Source organism: Neovison vison, chromosome 9, assembly GCF_020171115.1.
Source record: "Neovison vison isolate M4711 chromosome 9, ASM_NN_V1, whole genome shotgun sequence".
Classification (NCBI taxonomy): domain Eukaryota; kingdom Metazoa; phylum Chordata; class Mammalia; order Carnivora; family Mustelidae; genus Neogale; species Neogale vison.
The window spans coordinates 2801387-2823881 of NC_058099.1; the positions used below are offsets into that span (position 1 = coordinate 2801387).

The 22495-nt window shown below is 64.2% G+C and overlaps 1 protein-coding gene across 6 annotated transcripts in view; it reads right to left on the bottom strand.

The window, feature by feature from the left end:
- Positions 1 to 12294: 12294 nt before the first annotated feature.
- The window catches only part of NACC2 (NACC family member 2), a 64883-nt gene continuing 54682 nt past the window's right edge, over positions 12295 to 22495 (bottom strand). For all 6 annotated transcript variants that reach the window (XM_044264551.1, XM_044264550.1, XM_044264546.1 and 3 more), the window contains 4 exons: positions 20568 to 20732; positions 18728 to 18833; positions 18263 to 18360; positions 12295 to 16980 (listed from right to left, as the gene is read on the bottom strand). In XM_044264551.1, the coding sequence (XP_044120486.1) occupies positions 16475 to 16980; positions 18263 to 18360; positions 18728 to 18833; positions 20568 to 20732 (875 nt within the window). In that variant the 3' untranslated portion in view covers positions 12295 to 16474. The remainder of the gene's footprint in view (positions 16981 to 18262; positions 18361 to 18727; positions 18834 to 20567; positions 20733 to 22495) is intronic.

Below are 22495 nucleotides of genomic sequence, written 5' to 3' on the forward strand. Positions count from 1 at the left end.
TTGGCCACCCGGAAGCCCAGAAGGTGTGTCCCTCCTGCTCTGGGCCGAGTGCCCCACGGGGCTTACACCTGCCCATGGCCGACCCCCAACCCCAAGCTGGACTGGGCAGTCGTTCCTTCCTCTGGGGCTGCTCAGCCCCGGGCTCAGGCCTGACCTGGGTTCAAGAATCGCTCTGCCCCTTCGCCACCTCCGAGATTGTCTTGGAGACACACCTGCAGCTTTGAAGGTTTCGTGCTGAGTCCCCGCATGTGGCCGTCTCCAGGTGCCGCTTCCTAGGTGTCCCGCGGGTGCTCCCCCGGCACAGCGTCCCCAGGGAGCCAGAGTCCACATCCTCTCTGGCTTTCAGGGACTCTGGCCTCTGCTCCTCCCCACCATCCATCTCCCTGCTCTACCCCTTGCCCATGCCCTGCCCCCTCCAAGCTTGTCCCTTCTCTGGCCTGGCTCATGCTGGACACATGGCCTGCTCCAGAGCTCCTCCTCCATGAAGCCTTCCAGACTGCTCCTCCAGCATCATCTGGTCAAGGTGGACCTCAGGCGTCCTTCTGGGGACCGAGGGACAGTGTTCCTGACCCACAGCTCACCCGCTCACTAGGACCCCAGCAGCCCTTCCAGGCCAGAAGGTGGGTGTAGAGGCCGGGGCTTGTCAGAGGTCTCCAGACATGCCTGGCAGAGTCAGGACCTGATTGAGCCTTCCACAGTCCCTGATCACGGAGTCGGTCAGGGATTCACGGGGTGGAGACTAGAGAGCCCCCAGCCCGAGCCTGTCAAGGGCCCAGAGGAGAGGGGCCATGGGGCCTTGGCGTGCGCAGATCAGGTTGGTAAGCAGGGTTTGGGGTGGCGAGGACTGTGAAGGGGCCCGGCGGTGGCCATGTCTCGGGTGCACGGACTGTGAGTAACAGTGTCCTTAGTGGTCGCAGGGAAACACACGCACTATCCCCTCCACGGACCATCTACTGGCTCCCCAGCCACAGCCCCGGGGCCACTGGAGCACCCCCAGTCTAGGAGAACCCTGGAGTCTGCAGGGCCCCAGCCCCAGATGCCCGCCCCTCACAGACGCACCTCCGATCTGGGATAGGTTGAGACCTGCGCCCATCCAAGAGTAGACACCCTCCAGGGCCACCCAGAGAAGTCCCCACTATTGTGTTGTCGTCAGAGCCGCCTTGACCAAGCCCCATGGAGCGATCGAACCGGAGAGGAGGGAAGGGAAGATGTGGGGGTGCGGCCGGGGGCCGAGGGACCCTCCTTTCTCTCGAGCTACGGGAGGACCCAGGCTGCCCCAGCCCTCAGACCAGGCCCCCGTGGCTCCCAGAGTCTCTCCATGGCTCCCGTGGCAGAGAGGGGTCGCATGTCCCAGCTGGCGCCCGGGCGTGATACCAGGGCAGTGATTCCTAATTAGATAGAACACAAAACTGGGGACGGGGGAGCATTTGCCCAAAACGTTGGACCTCGAGGAGCAAACACGTGCCCATCCTGGCGTGAACGCGCGGCCATAAAGTAGGGACACAGGGAGCCTGGCGGCAAATTCGGAAACCTTCTCCAAGGCCTCACGCTCAGAAAGGGGCTGCTTCCTGCAGAGCGAGCGGAGGGGACCGCCTGATTTATCGGCACAGACGCTTTGTAGTACTTGAAATTAAGACAAATATTTAATAAAGAATCAAGATGTTTTATCTGTAATGCAAAGAGAATCACATTGCCTATATTTTTATTACTGAAAAATTGGAAGCAGGAAAAAATAGTGATGTCAGCCACTGGATAAATGACAGAAATGCCCATTCCAGTTACATGCCGTGCTCCACGATCTCGCTCTGCCCCGAACACAGAAGCTACGTGTCACCTCTTCCAGTGGCTTGCAGAGCCTGCTCTGAGCTGTGGCGTCTAATACTGCCCTGTTCTCAACAGCACAGGGAAGTGATTAAATAAGAAATAAATTTGGCTGTCACTGCATTTAAAATCAAATCAAGGATCATTTGTTACCCCAAATGAACCAGCTCTCCTTCCCTGCCCGTAAGTAGGCCGCTGTTTGCCGAACCATTTAGAAATGTATATAGAGTAAACTCGGGGCATAATGGCTTGTACTGAATATGATCTTTATGGGGCTGCCGTGCGGAGCTGCCGGTGGAGTCATCAGCAGCACATGGCTTTTTAATTTAAAGTTATAGGTATGAGACTTCACAGATCCGTCTCAGACTGAGTCTCGTTGGTGGAGGCCCGAAGCATGATGTGGGGGCCGCAGTCCAGGGACCCCTTCTGCTCCCGCCACCTCCCCCTGGTGGGAGGAGGGGCCGGAACAGGACAGAGGGTGCCTGTCCCGTCCCAACCCTACGTGCACCCATCCGCCAGGGGCAGCAGGGCCCGGAGGAGGAGACCAAGAGTCGACCCAAAGCGGCTTGGCTTTCTCACACGGAGAGAGCATCTGCGGCCGGGGCGCTGGCTGAGAAGCAGGGTGGGCAATGGGACTAGGAGTGGGGATCCCAGGCTGGCCCCAAACGGCTGGTCTACAGTGGCTTCCTGAGATGGGGCTCAGGGGGCCTCCTGAGAAGGTAGGGCGCCCCCCAGCCCCAGGTGACCTTTACAAGAGTTCTCAACACCGACATTTCACGGGGTTTCGTACTATAAGGGGTCGAGGTGCAGGAAAGACACTAGCCCCTCGCCCTGGCCCTCTGGGACCAGACAATTCAGAGAAGAAGGAGGAGGAGGTGACTCCAGAGCTTGCCTGGGGGCTGGGGAGAGCGTCCCTTTCTCCTAGGCCCAGAGAACTGGTCCACAAACCCGGGAGCGGGCCTGTTTCCTGCCCCCAGGCTGTCCCCTTGGGCTCCGAGGCCCTGCCCTCAAAGCTGCCCCCCACCGGCTGAGACGCTGGCACCGGCACCATTCACCACGGGTAACCCCTGCCACTGCCCACCCCCACCCCCGACCCCTGACCCAGGGAAAGTCAAGCCTAGAGCCTGCAGGAGTGGTCCCGGGACAGGGCGGAGGGCGGTGAAGGGGGCTGGGAAGGGGTGGCCAGGGCTGGAGACAGCCGCCTGCAGCCTCTCCCCCGACCCCCAGGGCTGTGGTTGCAGCAGCATCCTCTGCCCGGCCAATGCCAGCCCCCAGTAAGGGCAGGAGTCGCCTGGCAGTCGCTCCTCGTGGGGAGACTGAGGCCGGGAGAGGAGCGGAGAGCTGGAGAAGTGGACAGAGAGGGTCAGACTGGATGGAAGCGGGGCTGGCCCGGCCAGCTGTGAGCCTGAGCCCTGCTCTGCGCCCTGACTTCCAAGTCCCCCACACTGTCCTGCAGGGCTGGATGCGGCCCAGCGGCTCGGCAGGGCGGTCCGGTGAGCATCCCCGGAGTGGCCATCGCTGCTGGCCCAGGGCGCTCGGGTTAGTGCCCCCTCATCAGGGGCCTGCTGGGCTCAAATGTGCAGCAGAAGCTCAGACGTTCATTGCTCTGCCCTTCCGAGGCACGTTTAACTGCTCCTGGAAGGAAACTCGGCCAACAACCGCGATTGTAGACTCCATCCTTGTTAGAAGATTATGTTTGACCAAAAAGCCTTTTATTAGCTCATTATTTCACATTTTCTCCTCCCTCAAAAAAACCTTTTATTCTGGCCCTAATTTTTAAATGTTCAAAGGAATACGGATTATGCTTGGGTCTGTACTGGCAGGCACGGGACCGGCCCGAGGGGACGGGATGCTCCTGACCCGAGGTGCAGGGCCAGCCCCCGCAGGCTCAGGGCCCTCCCTCCTCTCTCCCAGGGCCGGTTCATGGTGTACAAGAGGCTTCTGTGCTTCCCGCCGCTGGGACTCACCGTCAGCCCAAGGGGATGCTCCTCCCCCATTGGGGGGCCCCTCGGAGCCCGCAGGGATGGTGAGGCATGGCCCTTAGGGGACCTGTGGGATGAGCAGCCCCGTTGTCCTCCGTTGTCCTCCGGCCTGGGGCAGAGGCAAGGGGGTAGGCTCGGGAGCTGAGCGCCCTGGGGCCTTGCTTCCTCGGAGGCCGGGGAACACCATGGGGGTTTTGTGGTTGCCTTCTGCTGGGTACCCGAGCATGGGCCTCACGAGCCCCTGGGGCCTCCGACTCTGTTCCCCGGGACCTGGCTGCCAGGTGGGGAGAGACCCCAGGGCCGGCCGCTGGCCGTGGTCTACACACGGTCCCTCCACCCACCTTGCGGCAGAAACGGTCTCTCCCCTCATCCGCCGCAGACAGGAGGTGGAGAAACAGGCTCAGATGAGGGCTCCTACGCAAAGCCCCTGGCCCTGGAGAGCCAACCTGCGTCCACACGGGTGCTGGGGGCACCGCGGTCCCGGAGCCCGCGAGCCTGAGGCCAGCCCAGCGTCCAGGAGCCTGCAGCAGTCCTTGGCCCCCTCTGCCCAGCAGCCCCAGATGCAGCGAGACCGTCCAGCACGCCGCTGCGCCCCCGGGGTGGCTGTGAAGAAAGCCGCGGCTGAGGGTCCGCCAGCCCGAGAAGGGCGAGCGCTGCGGGCGGGTGGGCGGGTTCAAGCCCCTCCCGGCCCCGCCGTTGGCAGGCTGTCCGTACTGCTGGAGGACAAATCGCTCTCTGACAATAATCAGATGACCGGACACTTAATTATGAGGCCATGAGACAGCAAGATTATTAATTTTGAATCACGCAACCCGTTCCTGAAAGCTAAGCGCGGACAGTGTGGACGCTCCTGGGGCCCTGGGAGCAGTCGGAGGTTAGAGGGTTCCAAGCACCAGAGTGGGGGGGTTTCCAGGCAGCCCCAAACCTCTCCCTCTGGCCAGGGGAGTCTAGGTTGCAGGGGAGGGGTGGGGCCAGGGCTCTGGCCCCCCACAGAGGCTGCCCTGCCAGCAAGCCCCAGAGTCTGACCCCGGTGAGACCGAGCCAGCCCCTCATGCCCACAGAGGGCATCCTGCAGTCGGCACCGGGCAGACCTCCTTTCCGAAGGCCCAGTTCCGCTGAGAAGGTCCTGGGCCCAGGAGCCCCTCCAGCCAGGGCGGGCGTCGGCACCAGTGTCTCGGGAAGGAAGGGGACGTGGGCATTGGCACAAGGCTGACCTCAAGAGGAGGCCTGTCGCCAAACCTCAGGGACACTGGCTCCCTCCTAGAGCTTCTCATCTCTTCCCACACCTCCTGTCTCCCCAGAGTTCGGTAATTCCTCCCACGGCATCTCCCAGCCGCGGGGCTCCCCATCTTCCCAGGTCTGCCGAGGGTGCCCCAGGGATGAGGCTGGGGGACAGGTGGGGGCCAGAGCCCTGTCGCGGGGCTGCGAGACCCGGAGCGCAGCAGGGGACACCCTCCTGGGCCACGGGCAAGAAGCCGCGTGCCAGGCCAGGCAGCCTGTGTGAGCCGACTGCCAGCCAAGCCGGCGGCTGCTGTCGCTTGGCAGGCGGGAAGGGATGTTTGCCGACTGCCGCCGACAGCTTCCCAGGCGAAGCCGCGCTGCTTCAACAGAAGAAGTGAGCAGTGCCCACAGGCAGATCCCCACCGGGAGGAGGCAGGCAAGGCGCAGATGCAGAGGGCACATGCCCTGGGGGCTGGGATGCTGGGGGGGGCCTCCACTCCCCACCTCATCCACCCATGGCAGCCTGGCCTGGGCTCTGGTGCCAGGCTGGGGTCCAAACCCTCCAAACTCTCCCCTCCCCACCTCGGTGGATAGTCAGGGTGGCCACCCTCTGGGCCACAGGGTGGTGGGCACCTGGATGAGACCTGGGGGGGAGCCTGGGACCCCCTGCCGGGGTCTCTTCTCTCTCTGTCCTCCCAGGTGGGCTGCCAGGTGGGCTGAGCTGACCGACCTCCTCTGGGGACGGGTAGAGGGCAACCTCTCTTGCCTCCCAGCCTGTCCTGGCCCTACTTTCTACGGAGGCCGACATCACGCTGCCCACCGGCCTCCACGGACGGGGAGGGCATGTCCCTGACAGCCCCCCCCCCAAGACAGCCTGGGACCTCAGTGTGCAGCGGGGTCTCACTGAGTGTGGGAGGGATGGCGGGCATCGCGGGGAGAACCCCAGGAGGCTCCACAGGCCGCCAGGAGGGTGAGGGGACTCCAGTGTGGGGTGGGAGACCAGTAGGGCAGGAGGGAGCAGAGACAGACAGGGAGGGGGAGGGGCCCAGGCTTCCACCTGGCCTCTCCTCTCGGCTTGTTTCCTAACTGGCAACCTGGGTCCGCAGGGGCCCCTCCCGGGCAGTGTCCCTTGCGGCGCCAACGTCCTCATGCTGAGAAGGGCCCCAGCCTTTCCCGAGCCTCCCCCAGGTCCCCGCAGGCTGAAGGAACCCGGGATTCCACCCTATGCTCCAGGTCAGCCCGGAGGGACTGGGCTTGGGGAAACTCCAGGCGGGGGCGGGGCAGGTTGGACAGGAGAAGCCACACCCCACGCCCCCCACGCCCCCCACGCCCGCTCCCTCTGCGCCTCAGCTCCAGCGACTGCTTCCTGCGGTAGGTGCCTGGATCTCAATAATCAAAGAATAATCAATGGGTCTTTAATTTCCATACAATAACTGTCTTATTAAATCTAAATTTAATGTGCTTCTAGAATCCTTAATTTAAAGTGTTACTGCGCCCACCATCTGCTCCACGAAATACAGACGCCGGGCGCACGTGACTCAGCAGCACAGAAGCGGGGCTCTGGGACTCGCCCGCAGCTGCGGCTCCTGGGGCCAGCCCCCACCCTCGCCCCGGCAGGCCCACCCGGGCCTCTGTCTTGGGGAGCGCAACCCCAGAACCAGACTGGGAGTCGGCCAAGAGATGGGGTGTTGTGGGCCTGGCATTCAAGGCCGCAGGAGACCTCCTCTCTCCAGGGCTGGGCACCCTATCTTTCTTCCTGCTGGGCCTCTGCCCTGATATCCTTCAGTGCCTGCTCTGGGGCGGCCCCAGCAGGACGCCTTTCCTGGCCCCCCAGCCACTGCCCAGAGCGCCATGGACCCTGGAGACGTGCAGGGTGTCCAGCAAACACACCATGGGCGCCTGTAGGCCCGCAGGCTCTGCAGGGAAACCTCCCGACAGCCCACCCTGGACACTGGACTCAGGGACACGGGGGCTTCTCCACGCAGCTGTGTGGCTAGGGTCCGACTCCAGGACCTCTCTGGAAGGGGGACAAGATGGGGGACAGGCCCTAGGGGGGATGGAGCACCTTCCTCCCACAGTCTGCAGGGGTTGGAGTTCATGGATGAACGCGGACATTGGGAATGGGTGGAGGGCATGTGGGGACATCCTGGGGGCTTGGGACGGGGAGTCTACTGGCTCCTTGATCCCTTCCCTTGGCGTGCTGGATGGCTGTCTTGCCCTCTACTCCTCCCCAGATCCCATCTGATGGGGGGCGGTGCGGAAACTGAGGCCCAGAGGAGCTGAGAGCTCACCAAGGCCAAGGAGGGAGAAAGCAGCAGGGAGCCCTCTACACCACCAGCCCTGGGTGCTCCCAGGGGCCGGGCGCCCTCCCCTTCCAGCCACGGCTCCTCCTGCGTGGGTCCCTCCACACAGGTGTGTCCTCAGGAAGTTCCAAGTCAGCAGAGCTGGCTTCTGCCTGGATCACAGCCTCCGCCCTGATGGTCCTCACCAAATCCACTGCTCGCTAATCAAACCGATTTCCATCCCAGCGAGTCCTGCAGGCAGCCTGCACTCCAGGACCGCATTTTGAGCACAGACATATAATCAAACGGCAAAAAGCAGAGGGCACAGAGGGCCTCTCTGCCAATCGAATAAAAGCTAAATGGCCCGAGCTTTTAGGCCTAATCACTGATGTATTCCCACTTGGGGTGGGTCTACGGCAAAGCCCATCCGATCAAGGCCGGGCTTTTCCGAGCATTTTGGCATCAGGCCCCAATTTCCCTCCCAGACATGCCTGCCTTGCCAGTCCTGCTCTCTCAGCTGTGGTGGCTTGATGTTTCCCTTCCAGCCCAAGTCCAGGGTCCCCTGCGGGAGGGGCTCCCCCACTCAGTCCTGGAGATGCTCTGGGGACCAGCACTGGGCAGTGCACGTCCTCCTGGCATGTCCCCTGGGACTGGAGTCCCCATCAGGGCTGAAGCCAGGGCACAAGTCAGTCCTCCAGCCTAGGCAGGCTCTGGGTCTGCACAGAGCCCCAGCCCGGGGAGGCACTGGAAGGGGTGTGTGGGGTTGTAAAGCCCAGTGGCTGCCCAGGACCTATGTGGAGACAGAGGCCAACACCCCTGCAGCCAGTCCCTGAGTCCAGGGGGACCTTTTCCAGCCCCGCAGAGCCTCCAGGTGGTGAGCCCAGCTTTGCCTACCTCCCCTCCCCTCCCTACCCTTCCCATCCCTTCCCCCCAGGCCTCTCCCACCCCACTGCCTCGCCCCACGGTCCTCAGACAAAGAGCAGATCCCTCCCTTTCACCCCACTCCGTGGGCAGGGAGAGAAGCCGCCAGTCCGAGCCTGGAGCCCCTTCCTGAGGCCTGGAGTCCAACCTGGCCCAAAGGCCATCCCTCTCCGCCCCAAGCTCTGCACCCCAATCCCCCTCCATATGACCCCGGTCCCCTGTCTGTGTGGCGCGGGTGCCTTGCGGGAGCACCTGCCCCGGTCTGCAGCTCGCTGCCCGCTGCCTGGGGGCATCAGCCCTCAGGGCTCCCCCCCCCCCCCCCCCCGCTACCTGCCCTCCCCTGCCCTCCCCTGCAGGGCTGGGCCGGGGCGGGGCTGTGTCCCGTGGCCCCGCCCCTCTGCAGGCCTCAGCTTCTGCAGGCCATAGGGCACAAGGGAGAGGGTGGCCTCCCCATGAGGGACCCCGGAGCACTGTGGGTGGGGCCCACTGCACAGACCTTGCAGTCTGGAGACCTGGAGACGGAAGCCCCAGTCGGGGGATGGGCCAACACGTGCCAGTCTCAGCCCGTGGCCCTAAGCTGGACCTCAAACCCAGAGAGTCCCTTCAGCGCCACATTACCGGGGCGTCGAGGATGGGGGCCCGGAGAGGGGCCCAGCCGATGGATGAAGGGATGGGACAGTTGAACCACCAGGGTCCCAGCTGGCCGGGAGGCTGGGGTTAATTCCGGGATGGCTTGGGGTCCATGGGGCTGCTAATTCCCTCTAATTCCCTGCTAATTCCTGGGGCAGGAAATGCTCTCCCAGCCCCAAGCTGCATCCAGGCCTCCGTGGGTCCAGGGGAAGGAGGGGCCTCAGGAGGCAGCTCAGGACGGAGACCCAGACTCCGGGGCCGTGGAGGTCACTTTCCCCACCCCTGCCGCCGAGACTGTCCCTGGGGGCTGCCCAGGGCCTGTATCTGAACACCCTGCCACTAGGGGTGACTTCCGCCCTCCTGTCCAAGTACAGTCCCCCAGCTGGGGGCCATGACTTCTTCCTTGGGGGTGAACTTCTGCCCCTGCCCCACTGCAGGAGAAGGGCTGGCCAAGGGCCTGAGCCGGGTGAGGGCCGCAGAGCTGGACACCCCGAGGGGTGGTTTACAAGCAGGTGGGGCCCCCAGAACCTCCCATATCAGGGAGAGCTGTTTCCTGAACGGGTGCCCGGTGCTGCTGGGGGAGCCCTTTGCCAGAACCTGCCCCACCACAGGGAGGCAAGAGAGACACACATGGCTGGCTCCTTGCCAGGGTGGCTTCTGTCCTTAACTGATAGAGCTGGGCTACAGCCACACACCAGCCCAGCACTCCAGGAAGGGGAAGGAGCCGGCCGGCCCCCGGCCATGCACCCAGCCTGGGGCACGGGCTCTGTCCCAGCCTGGGACCGTCCCAGCCAGCCTGGCTGGCCCTGGTCAAGGCCTTGGTCCCCTCAGCCCCTGATGGCCAGCCCTGGAGAAGCAGGCTGCCTTTCCAGGAAATCAGGGCCTCCGCACGCCCCCACCCCCGGAGGCAACGCCATCCATCTCCCAGCTCTGCCGTCTGTCCGGAGCAGTTCGTCAATTATGGGTCCCCTGGGGGCTGGGAGCAGCTCTGCTCAGTGAGACCTACCGCCCTGGTGTGGGTTGTGTTTGTGGGAGGAGTGGGGGGGAACCCGAGGAGGCCCCCCGGCGCCGGCGCTGCCTGGGCCGGGATGTCGCCCACTTCGGTTCCTCTGCCCTCCCCCCACCCTCCCTCCGTAGGCCCAGTCCCTGCAAGGGGGCCCCGGGGGCTCTGGGTGGGGACCTGGGATCACAGCAGCCTTCACAGCCCTGGCCCACCTAGGACAGCCTCCATTGGACTGATGGAGGCCCCCTCGAGGTGGGTCATAGGGCCAGAAGAACAGCCCCGGACCAGGGGTCCCGTCCAGCCCGCCGTCATGGCTGCATTTCCCGAGGCTACCCGGGGTGCCCCGACCCTCACCTTACCCCGGCCCAGCCCTGGCCCTCACCCCTGGCCACAGACACTCTCAGGGAGCCCAAGAAGCAGCACCCGGGGGGGAATGGCATCGCACCCCCCCACCAGGCACACAGGCAGCCAGACCTCTGTAAAACCCTACTGTCACCGCCTGCTCACCCCTGTGTGCTCGTCCCCTGTGTGTGCGGAAGCCAAAATGTCTCCAAGCTGGGGGCATCTCAGCACCCCATCCCTCCCTGCCCCGCCCAGGGCCCTAATCTACCGCCCACGGGCCCACTGTTCCCCTTTCCGTCCCAACAGAGATCCCCCAGTGGTCCCTGAGCAAGTGTCTGTGTCCACTTCTCGGCAGACCCTCTTGCCCAGACCTCCTGGACCCCCTGATAGAGCGGACGAGACACAGAGCTGAGACTGACCCGCCCCAAGCCTCCTGGGCAACAGTGGACGCCACTGCCCGCACGGCCCTGGGTGTTCAGAGCAGGCCCGCAATCCCCCTCCAGGGACGGACGATGCCCACCCCGTGGGGTGGTGAAGAACACGCCACCCAAAGCTCGTCAATGAAGACCGGGAGCTCCCAGCCCCCTGCCCCCCTCCTCCCTGCTCTCCTCCTGCACCGCCCCCTGCACTGGCCAGGCCCTCACCCTGACCTCCGCTTGGACCAGCAGGCCTTTCCTCCACAGGCTCAGGATCACCCCCACCCCAGGGGCTCGGACCCTTTTTGCTGGGGATAAAGCCTCTGGTCTTGCTGAGCCGCACCCTCTGCCCAGGAAGGACAAAGGGCTGAGCAGAGGGGCTGAGCTTCTGACGCCTCAGCCAGTCTCTGCCCAGGCTGTGCGGGCAGGGAGGCCGGCTGAAGGACAGGGGCGGTGGGGGTATCGCCAACAGGTGCCCGGCCGCTCCTCCTGAAACACCAGGAGGCCCCATGTCACAGGTCCCAGCAGAACTGGGTTCCAAGCCCAGAGCCTCCTCGTACTTCCATCCCGCGTGGGCCTCAGCTGGCCCTAGGCCGCCTAGATTGGGCCTTTGGGGCCTGTGGGCATCCTGTGGCCCAGAGACAGGTGTCTCTACCAGCCCAGGGAGGTGACAGGGGAGTGCACCCCCTCCAGCAGCTTGGAGGCGTGGGTGGGAAGGGGCTGGCACAGGCCCGAGATGACACTTGTCAGCTGGGCTGGGGGCAGCTGTGGAAACAAGACCGAAGTGGCACGCTGTCCCGGTGGCCAGAGCTGGGCCCAGCAGCAGGGTGGGGACACGCACACCCAGCTCCCCAGACTTGTGAGGGCCAGGCTCCTTGAGCATTCCTGGGGAGAGACTATGATGTGCCGTGGATACAGGGGACCCCATCCTGGGACGTCATCATGAAGCACCCTGTCCCTGGGACAAGCTCACTAAACAAGGGAGCAAATACACCCATGGTTTAGCTCAGCCAGGGACCAGAGGTGCGGCGGCAAAGGAAGACAGGAGCCCACCTTGCAGGTGTCCGGGTGTGGGAAGCACACGTGAGGGGCCTAGCGCAAAAACGTCCTTGCAGACAACAGCAGAGAAACAAAGGAGGCAGGGAGTGGCCCAGCCTGGATCTGAGGACCCCAGTCCAGAGCTGGCCTGGCAGGGCCCCGGTGGGCATCAGGGGCTCCTGGTCAGGCTAGGAGACAGGCCGTTCATCTGCAATTCCCCCTCTGTCCATGTGGGGGCAGACCTGGCCCAGGAGGAGCCGGCTGGGGAGCGGAAGCAGGTACCTCACACCTGGCGGGTGGCAGGCAGGTGAGGCAGGTGAGGCGGCTCTCCTAGTTTGCAGACAATACAAAGAAAAGGGGCCCCTCCCAGGCCAGCCCAAGGCCCTGCCCCAGGCATGTGACACCCCCGTCCCCGCATCCTGCCCACCCAACCCCCTTCCCATTAAGATACATCACTGGGGGAAGGGGAGGTGAGTGCGCCTGTTGGGCAGCAAGCCTGGGCAGGCCCCTGGCCCCACCGGTGATCCTGGCTCCTGGGGGTGTCCCGAGTCACTGGGCCACCCCGCCCAACAGCTGGCTTTCTCCTTGGCTCCACAATGTCTCCCCCAGTCCCACTGACGGAGGAAAGCGCAAGCCACTTGGGTTTGAACTGACTTTATTATTCTGTAAATGTGAATTTTACAAAGCGCTTTACAAGTAACGATCACATCCTTCTGTTTGCAAGGACTTCCATGTCCTGCTCGGGCTCCGCTCGCCGCGGAAGCCCTGGGTTTCCTGGCGGCCGGTGGACGTCTCTGCAGGCTGGGACTACTGCGGCAGCAAAGGCGACAGCGCTGACTCTGCTGAGCGGCGGGGTCTGGGGGCCGGCAGGAGGGAGGACGCACCTGCGGGAAGGGGGGGGACGAGCTTGCTCGCTGGGCGGGTGGGGGGGCGGACGGGGGCGGGGATGGTTCTAGGAAAACAAACCTGCTCCACGGCACAAGGAACAGTGATTTCATTTATTTATTGTTTAACAGTCGTGAGTTACAGCAGGACTTAACCCCTCCCAGACTGGACAGGAACCATGTCTTTGTAAAAAGGCTCTTTTTCCCAAACGCTCCGTCCAGAGGATGAACGGTCTGTTTGCACCCAGTGCCATCCAATGTTCAAGTCAAAAATATTTATACATTTTATACTTAGTTCTTTTTTTTTTGTCTGCTAAAAATAGTATTGCAAGTTTTGGCTTCTTTTGACATAAAAATTACAATCATGTGCAAAACGCTAACAACGAAGGAGTTGATTGGAATTCAAGCAGGTTGTCCAATCCGAATGCTTTAGATTCTGCATAATTTTCCTTTGCATGTTTTTTTTTTCCAAAGAAACAAAACAAACAAACAAACAAAACCCAAAACCTTTTGGCGCGTTAGAAACGTCTTGTACCAAAGCCCTAACGCTCTCCAGCCGGCGGCGGGTGACGCGCGGAGCTGCCTGGCTGACAGAAGGACAAACTTACGCACCAGCAACATTCTGGAACAGCAGCTCCAGACTCCCAGCTCTGTGTGTAGGATTTACTGCTGGCAAAGGCAAACAGAGGTTTTCTCACAGTTTTCAGGTGGTTAATGGGCCATCGGCCTTCCACTGGCATCAAGACACTTCCATAAAAATAACCCGAGAGGGGGAGCTAAGCAGTAAGTGGCGGGGGTGGCACAGGGCTGGTACTAGAACCTTCTGCCCTTCAAGGGGACGTCAGGGCCGGGCACCCTAGAGTCCCTGTCCTCCCCCAAGCCCTCACCCCCTGCCCCCCTCCCAGCTCCAAACACAACCGCCCCAGAACCAGACTGCAGCTGGGGGGCTCCCAGGACCGTCCCTCCCCGTGGCCACGCACCCACAGCCACGGCCACAGTCGGGGGCAAGGCAAGACGCATGAATCCAACGCGAACTTAAGCGACCACAGAGAACTCTGGGTGACAGCAGACACGGCACAGAACACAAGACAGAATTCAAGCACCGGCTGGGCGGCCCCGCCAGCTCACGGTATCCCGTCCCATCTCCCCATCCCCACTTCTGGACCTTTTGCACTCCATCCCACTATCTCCTGCGGCACAGCCCGTCCGCCGGGGAGGGTGGGCGAGGGTGGGGGCCCAGCCGGCCGCCTGCCACGTCCGCCCCGACGGGGTCCAGTCCCTTCTCTCCTCCTCAGAAAGGCGCGGGTCTAACTCAGCTCTGTGTTAGTCTACGTAGTGTATGTGTATTGCTAATAGTCAAGCTGGGGGGTCAGGTGCAGGCGCGTCATAAATACTGAGTGGCTTGTCTCTCGCTCTACGGGGTCGGGGTGAGTCGGGGTCGCGCTCACAGGACAGGCATTAGTCGTCTTGTAAACAGAGGAGGGGGAGGGTCCGGTTTTAACGGGTTTTCCTTGGGAAAAATGATCAGAAGATGCTAAGGCACTCTGGTCGGCCCCTCCCAGCCCAGGCCCGCCGCCGCCCGCCCCGCGGAACATTCTGGACGCGGAGGGAGCGCCCCGGCAGATACAATCATCAGCCACGCCCGTCCGCAAACGCTCTGGACCCACGTCCGCTGCGGGACACATTAGTGCAAAACGCTCGGCCTGGCCCGCCTGGGGCTCAGGGGAGCTCAGGACCCATTCACATTGAAGTACTGAAGTTTCACACATCACTCCTGCCTTCCCTACCTGGGACAACGAGACGGACGGCGGTTACACACGATTAAGGGACAGAGGTCGCGGGACATTGTGCTGGCCTGAGCAGCGGTCAGGCCTTCTCTGTGCGGGCGCTGCCGCCGTCACCGGGCCACGGGCACCCCTTCGTGTCCCGGCCTCAGGTTGGGGGCCGCTCTCACTCTGGAGTTGGGGGGCGGGGGGGACAGGGAGAGCGAGCGTGCGAGCCCTTCTGCGGACGGCCAGGACAGGCCAGCCGCCTGTCTCCCCAGGGTCCTCAGGGATGGTCAAATTAAAGTGCACATCAGGGTTGGGAAGGGAAGCTACAGAGGGGGATGGGGGCCAAGCCTCCCCATCCCCCCCCACACCCCCAGTGGCTGCCTGAGGATGGCCGCCTCTCAGTTCCAGGAGGGCTAGGTCCTGAGTGGCCTTGGGGCCCCAGGCCCAGGCAGCTCCAACCCCAGGTGGGCCCAGGTCAGGGGAGAAAGAGGCGGAGACAGTGTGGCTCACCTCTGGGCCAGAAGGCTGGCTCGGATCCCCAGGAGTGCGGCCCTTCGGGCCCAGACCCCCCCCGCCCCCCGCCAACCGCTGCTCTCGGGCACAGGGGCTGAGACAAGCTCCCACGGGCCTGCCCGAGGTGCCCCCACTCCCTCCCGGGAGCCCTCAGATCTTTCTGGAGGGCAGGCCCATGTGTGGCCTGGCTGGAGGAGGCGTGGAGGCTCCACGCTCAACCTGGGTCTCCCCGAAGCGTCTCCACACAGGGCCCTGGTCAGAGGGCACCTGAGCACACGGGTGTCGCAGTCCCGCAGGGCAGGCCCACGGCTGGGAGAGGCTCAGGTTTGTGGGTCACAGGGAGGCTGAGCCCAGAGGCTGCCGGCTTGCTCTGCACCTGGTCGGGGGAGGCAGCGTGCCGGCGGCGGGGGGCAACAGACCCCTTCATCTGGGAATGGAAGGGCATCTGGTCTCATGGGCGGCTGGCGGGGGGGGGGGGCACACGTGGGACTCAGCAGGAAGCTTCCCGACCACTGGCCGCGTGCACACAGCCCGCGCCCTCGCTCACCAAAGACCGGCACCCAAACTCGGCAGTGAGCCTTCCAGCATCACCCACCACGGCTGTCTCCGGCCTCTCCTCACTGCACTTCCCCACCCCATGCTCTGGATCCTCAGCCCTGCTGCTGCCGGGCTCCTCCTGCCCACCGCCCGCCGCCCGGGCCCAGGGTCTGCAGCACAATTCGGGACCCGCTCAGGCCCAGCCCAGCCACGAGGGGCTCCCACACCCTCCTCTGTCACACACCCCGGCGGCATCTCCCTGGGACCTGGGCCAGAGCAGGGCGAGGCACGGTCCACAGGAGACCCAGACCCAGGCATAGAGGGTTGAGGGCAGGGACACCAAATCCTCCCTAATTTTTTGCTCTTTTGGTCTGAAAGTTTTCAAACCATACATGAACTAGATCTGAATTAAGACAAAAACAAACAAACAAATGTAATCCCAACATGGTTAAGGGCAGCGGGGCTGCCCTGGCCGTGGAGCTGAGGGGGCCGGGAGGGCCCCCAGACGCCGGGCAGGAGGCTGGAGGTGCATGGAGCTCTCCCTCCCCCTGCTGCGCTCACACCGCTGCCCCTGCACACGTTCAAACACACGCGCACTCACACACGCGCTCGTGGGCGCTCCACGCACGCAGCCGGCCCGGCAGGCCTGACCCCCGAGTCTTAGGAATAAGGGAAAAGGAGGAGTTTGGCCCCTGTGGGCCCAGCCCTGGCCCCTGGCCCCAAAGGGTGCATGGGGTCCCCCAAGTCAGCAGCGAGGGTCGGGAGACAGGCCCCAGGCCACTGGCCCCCAGATCCGGCTCCCAGGCACCGGGGACCACAGGCTCTCGTCCCTCCCGGAGCGGGGTCAGAGGCCCACGGCCTGGAGACGAACCTCGCAGGTATCAAAGGAGCCCTGGGACCTTCCTCGCAACTAGGTCACCAGTGGACTAACCCTTTACAGTATAACGAATGCATTTGTTTCCTTCATAAACTTTAAATACAAGCAGGATAAAAATCACATTTTTTTCAGGCAACAGTAGCAGTTCCGTAGTAAGTGGCTTGATCACATCTGTTTGTATTAGTAACGCATGCAAGCAGCTTTAGTACCGGCCGCGAGCCTCCCGGCGGCCCCTCTACAAGGTCCCCGCGTAGGACGCCTCCGGTCTCCGGGGCGCCGCGGGCGTCTGCGGCCGGCTGGAGCTCGCGCCCGCCTGCTCGAAGGGCTGCGGGGGGCTCGGGGCCGCAGCGGGTGGCGGCTCGGGCGCGGCCACCTCCTGGATGACCGAGCCGGCCCCGTCCGCCTCCTCGGCTGCGTCGAAGCCGGGGTTGGCGGCGGCGCTCAGGTCGACGTTCACGGCGTCAGTCCTCAGAGCCACGATGGTGGCCGCGTCCCCCCGCCGCTCTGCGTAGATGCGCTGCTCGAACACCTGCGCTGCGGCGGGCGGGAAGTCGGGGTCGAGGGGCACGCCGGCCGCCGAGGAGCCCATGACCGTGCGGTACATCTCCACGCCCTCGGGCAGCATAGACTTGATCTTGGGCAGCCAGCGCTTCCGGACCCGGCGGGCATTGGTGCACATGTCCGCGGCAATGACGTTCATCTCGCTCTCCTTGAAGCTGGGGGCGAAGTTCTGACAGTACACTGCAAACACGGGGTGGGGGCGGCGTCAGCGACCCGGGGACCGGGCGCTTGTGGGCCGCAGCTGTCCTCCTGGGCCAGCAGGGAAGGGGGCCTCCACCCTGCTGGCCGCTGGCCCCGGGGTCCATCCTGGTCTCAGCTGGCAGACCAGTGGTTACCTTCTCACCACTCGACCCTGGAGGCCCTGCCCTGTTCCCTCAGGCCAGAATGTCCAGGGGAAGAGGGACAGTCAGTGTCAGAGTATGAGACCGTGGGCAGAGGTTGGCTGTGTGGCCTTGGGCAGGTCCCTGGCATCTCTGGGCCTCACATTCCTGCTCTGTCCCACCCGCCCTGGGTCCCAGGGCCTGCTGAGACAAGCCTGCTCAGTGACCTTGCTCTGGCCAGAAGGGCAACTGGGGCAGGGGCCCGAGTCAGGTGGCCCTTGCACTTACCCACTGTGAGGCTCAGGCTTCTTGGGCCCTCACAGAGGCTCTTCCTCACAGGCTGGACAAGGAGTGTGTGGGGGAGCGGGTCCACACCTGTCCCGCACCCAGCCCCCACCAGCAGGAAGCGGCGGCCAGGGCCATATCCACACTCCAGTGTTACTGAGAGTCCCCTGCCCCGGGAGCCCCAGGACCCAGCTCTGCAAGCAGCCTGGGGGCGGGACACAGGTCCCTGGGGCGAACCCCTCATGCCAGCATCCCCGCACACCCCCCGTTCCCGGAGCCCAGCCGGCCGCCAGCTTTGGGACTGTCACGACCTATCACAAAGGGCCCTCTCTGCTCTAGAACAAAATCGGTCTCACGAGACGTGTTCCAAGCAAGGAAGTGAGACAGCGTTTCGCGTGCTGACCGCCGCGGGAGGGCCCGCGGCTGGCCAGGGTGGCCCAAGCAGGCCGGGGCGGGGCTGGGCCGGGGGCAGCAGTCATCCGCGGAGACGGACCGGGCTCCACGACACCCCACCCCCGCACCCAGGAGCGGGAGGCAGAAGCCGGCGAGCAGATGGCAAAGGCTCAAAATAACCTCGAAATGTAAATAAGGGGTTTTGTTCAAAAAGGAAAATTAGATCTATTTCACATATTAAAATAGTTCCGCACGCAGCTGAATCCATCACGCTTGGAAACCCACCAAGAACGTTAACACCTCGAGACCTGGCTCCCGCGAGCTGCTCTTTTTTCTCCCCCCCCGCCCCCAAGCCCTGCAGGGCCGGCGCACTGCCCAGAAGAAGCCAACTCCCGTAGCGTCGGTCCCCAACCCAGGGGACCGGCAGCCCCCCCCAGCCCCTCAGGGCGCCCCGGGGCACTCACGTTTCACAGCGTTCAGAACCCGGCTGTCCAGAGGCTTGCGGCTGGGGTCGCTCGTGGAGGAGCGGATGCCTGTGCCACAGCTGTTGGCCAGGGTGTTCCTGGTGGGGTGGGGAGGGAAGTGAGGCCACCGGCCAGGGGGGCCTGCTCTCCCGGCCTCCCCCCTGCACTGCTACTGACTTCTGGGGGTCGGGGCGACCCTAACCCCACCACTCTCCGAGAGATGAGAGGGAAGCAAAGCTTCTCGGGGATGGGCCCCTCTGACCCACTCACGAAGCACGTGTGGTTCTTATTTTATGGGGAGGGGGTGTCGGGGCAGCCAGGCCCCCTCCGATGGGCGTGTCCCCTCGCACGTCCCCGACCCACCGTGGGACATCAGCACGGCGGGGGGCCGTGGACCCGAGGCCGCAGCGCGCGAGCGTGTTGCCAAGAGGCCCACATGGCCTCCGCGCCCGTCCAGGGACCCACCTGTCGAAGAAGGTGGCCAGCAGCCGCCGCAGCAGGACCTTGTGCTTCACGCCCGCGCACAGGTGGCAGTTCATGAGCTGACCGCGCGTGATGTAGACCCCGGAGCCTGTGACCAGACAGAGAGGCCGTGACCCACGACCCGGGGCCACGAGCTTCCCGGGGCCGCGGGGGCTGCTGGGAAGCAGGGGGCAGCGGCAGGCCACCCCGACTTCAGCAGCAATGTTCCCCCTGGGGCCTGGGACCCCACAGGCTGGGGACATGGCTCTAGGGGTCCCTCACTGTGCTGAGACCCTGTCACCTGCAGGAGGTGCCCTCGGTCACATGCCCGAGCGCTGTCCCGAGGTCGCCCTTCGGGCCTTGAGGGCATTCCCCGCTCTGCCTCCTCGCCTCTCTGTCCCTTCCCAAAACCAAAGCCCCTCAGGCAGTGGGGGGAGGTGGGATCAGGGAGGTCAGCTGGCCCAGCACATGTCGGGGGATGGTGCAGCCCGCCACAGGCAGGGGTGCAGTCAGCGAGCTCACGCAGCGCTGTTCATCCGAAGGAGCCTGGCAAGCCCTGAGCGCCCAGCAGGGCCCGGCAGCGGTGAGGCCAGAGCCCGCCGAGAGCGTGGAGTGGCCTCTGTTGGCCCAGACTCTGCTTGCGGGGAAAGGAGCGGACAAACATGCGCTCAGTGTCCCTGACTCTGGAGAAGAAGACACCAAGGGCACGTGCGTGGGGTCCTCAGGACGCCCACCGTCCCCGTGAGGCCGTCTTCGAGGACCCGACATCACAGATCCCGCTCTGAACCCTGGGAGGGAAGTGCGCAGGGCAGGGCGGAAGGAAGGTACGCGGAGGTGCTCTAGCCCCGGGAGGCCCTGGATGGAGACCACCATCGGGGCGCTGGGTCTGTGCGGTCTGACCCAGTGTCTGTGAAGGCCCCGGTCAGGCCGTCTCCCGTCTGCAGAGGCTCAAGGCCGACAGCAGAGCAGGTCACCCCGGCCACACGGGCTGGGTACTCCCTTGTTGAAGGGACTCTGTAACGGGCTGGGGTACCGGGGGGCCCGCCCCCGATGTCTAGCTGTGGGTCGGGCCAGGGAAGGGGGCCGGCCCTCGCCCGTCCCAACCCCAAACCCTGACAGACAGGTGTGCCCCACCCCTCTCTGCCCTGCTCTACTGCTGCCCCCTGGGACCGCGGCTCCCAGCAGAGGGGACAGTCAGAGCCCCACAGTACTGCCCCGGGTACAGCGGTCAGGAGGAGCAAGAAAGACTGGGGGAACCCAGAGGCTCCCAGTGGGTGCACAACAGCACTGGGTCCTGGCCGGCCCGTCTGGGGCTCCCCCGGTGACCACGGGAGGACACTCCCAGAGAATGGCTCCACCTCCCCCAGCACAGGTGACGGTTCCCCGTGAACAGCCCGAGATCTGCCAGGAGCGGCCCCACGCGGGGCGGAGGGCTCTTGCTGACAAAGGCACCAGGCCCCAACGGGTGCCGTCTGTGTTCATCAAACTCCGCTTCCGACTCTGAGCTGCATCCGGTGGGGACACTCTGGGGGCTGGGGGAGGGGACCAGCACGCGAACTCGATTTGGTTTTATCTGCCACCTAAATTAAAACACAATCATGATTGCAGTCCCTGCCAATCAGACGTGCGGCCGGCCCAGGGGATTCAATTAAAATGCTAAATTAATTCAATTGAATAACTCCTCTTAATGACACATTCTTCTAAAAGGAAATTAGAGGAAATTTAAAATGTTCTATCTTCTTTTTTTTGACTGATTGGTGATGAGTACATTGTTCACAGCTCTGAGGAGAAAGGAGGAGAGGGCATTTGCATACAACAGACAGGGCGGGGAGGGACCCTTCACCTGCCACCAGCTCCAGCTTCTCGCCGGGGTCCCCTTCCGAGTACAGCTTGGGGTGGCAGCGGTACCCAATCTGGCTGATGAGGCTGGCAGGCAGGGCCACGAGGTCACGGCGGATGAGGACGCAGGAGCGGCTCTCCAGGGGCACGGGCTCCGGCTTCTCTTGCACTGTGGACACAGACCTGATCTGGTTAGGGGCGTTCCCAGGCTGCGCCAGGACAGGGACGGAGCCGGAGAACGCCCCTCCCTCCCGCCCAGGCCCGGGTCAGACGCACTCCGTGCCCGCCCTCCATTCTCTCTCCCCGCCCCCCTGGTCCTGACACCGGTGGCCACGACAAGAGGGAGTGAGCGAACGGAGGAAGGCAGGGGAGGGCTGCTCGCCCCCCCAGACCTGGAAACGAGCTGGGAGGGCCTAGGAGGCTCCCGCGAGGTGTCCCCCCGGCAGAGGCCTGCAGACGAGGCAGGAATGAGTGGCCGGTGCAAGGAAGCCAGACCCATGGTCTGACCAGGGAGAGCGGCCCCTCTGCAGGACAAAGTGCAGGCCAGGAGCAGCACCGGCCCCGTGCGCAGCCCCGATGGGGCAGGGGACAGGGAAGCATGAGGGCAGCAGGCTGTGGGCATGGAGGTGGCCGCCGCCCGCCCCCGCCCCCAGGCCTGGTCTGGCCGTGGGAACCTGCTCTCCGCCAGGCAGGCCCAGGGCAGGTGCCCCCAGCCACCACTGAGGCTGGGCCACCTTGTCCCCTCTGCACTGTGACCCACGCCCCCTTAGGGGTTATAGGAAGAACCAGCACCTGTGGGCACTGAGGGCGGAAGGGGCCAGGCTGGGCCACGTACCTGGGGAAGCTGTATGGGGGCTGCCGCAAAGGGGTTTTGGGACGGAGGATGACAAGGAAGGGTCCTGGGCAGACCCTCTCCAGTCCCAGGCCTCCAGACCCTGGTGCAGCCTCAAGCTCCCAGAGGGGGGTGGTGAGGACCGCTCAGCCGTGGGGGGCTGGCACGCTGGACACAGGTGGGCCTCTGCGGAGAGGGCAGGTGGCTGAGACCAGAGCTGAGGGGGGCCTGCAGCTCCAGCCCATCCAGCCCGGACCAGGACACGGGTCAGAGGGTGCTGGGCCGCTCTGGGGGCTGGGCACACCTTCCAGCAGGTGTGTGCGGGGCACTGGGCAGGACGGAGCTGCCCAGAACACCAGAGACTCTTCTCAACCCGGACGCCCGGGGGCTTAGGGAGCACAGGGAAAACAACCCGGATATTTTAAAACATAATTACCCGCCCCCGTCCCCCCACGGCCTGCTGTGACTACACAGGCAGACGCAGCACAGCGCAGCCGGCCCGCGGCGTTCACAAGTAGAGCGCTCACCGGCAGAAACCCCGCCAGCCACTGCATGTCCTGCCGAGTCTCTCCGAACAGCAGAAGTTGTCTGCACCCGGCACGCTTGCCCCCCAGCCCCCCGGCCCCCAGCCCCCAGCCCGGCTCCTGAGAGCAGAGAGCGGCGTATCCAGAACATCCAAAAGAGCCTCTTCTATTTCTGCTCTGCCGAGCGCCGGATACCGCGCCGGCTAAAAATACCGAACCCGAGCGGTGGCTCATCTGGAGAGGTGCTCTGGAGTCCTTCCCCGCCCCTTCCCCGGGCCCCAGATCTCCCGCCGCAGCAGCCCGCAGCTGAGTAGAGCGGAGAGGGCGGCGTGCGACCGGGTCCTGGCAGACCTGGGGGAGCGTGTGGGGGTAGGGGGGCACAGGGGACACGGGGGGTTGCAGGGGGCACAGGGGCATGGAGGTGGGGGCTGTGGGGGCACAGGGAGTGGGGGGCCCCTAGGGCATCCCTGTGGCCTTAAGGTGGGCATTCCGGCAGGCGTGCTGGGAGGCCCCCTCGGTGGGCTGTGGGCAGGGACACAGCAGCCCACGGGCCGCCCTGCAGATCACATGGAGGCA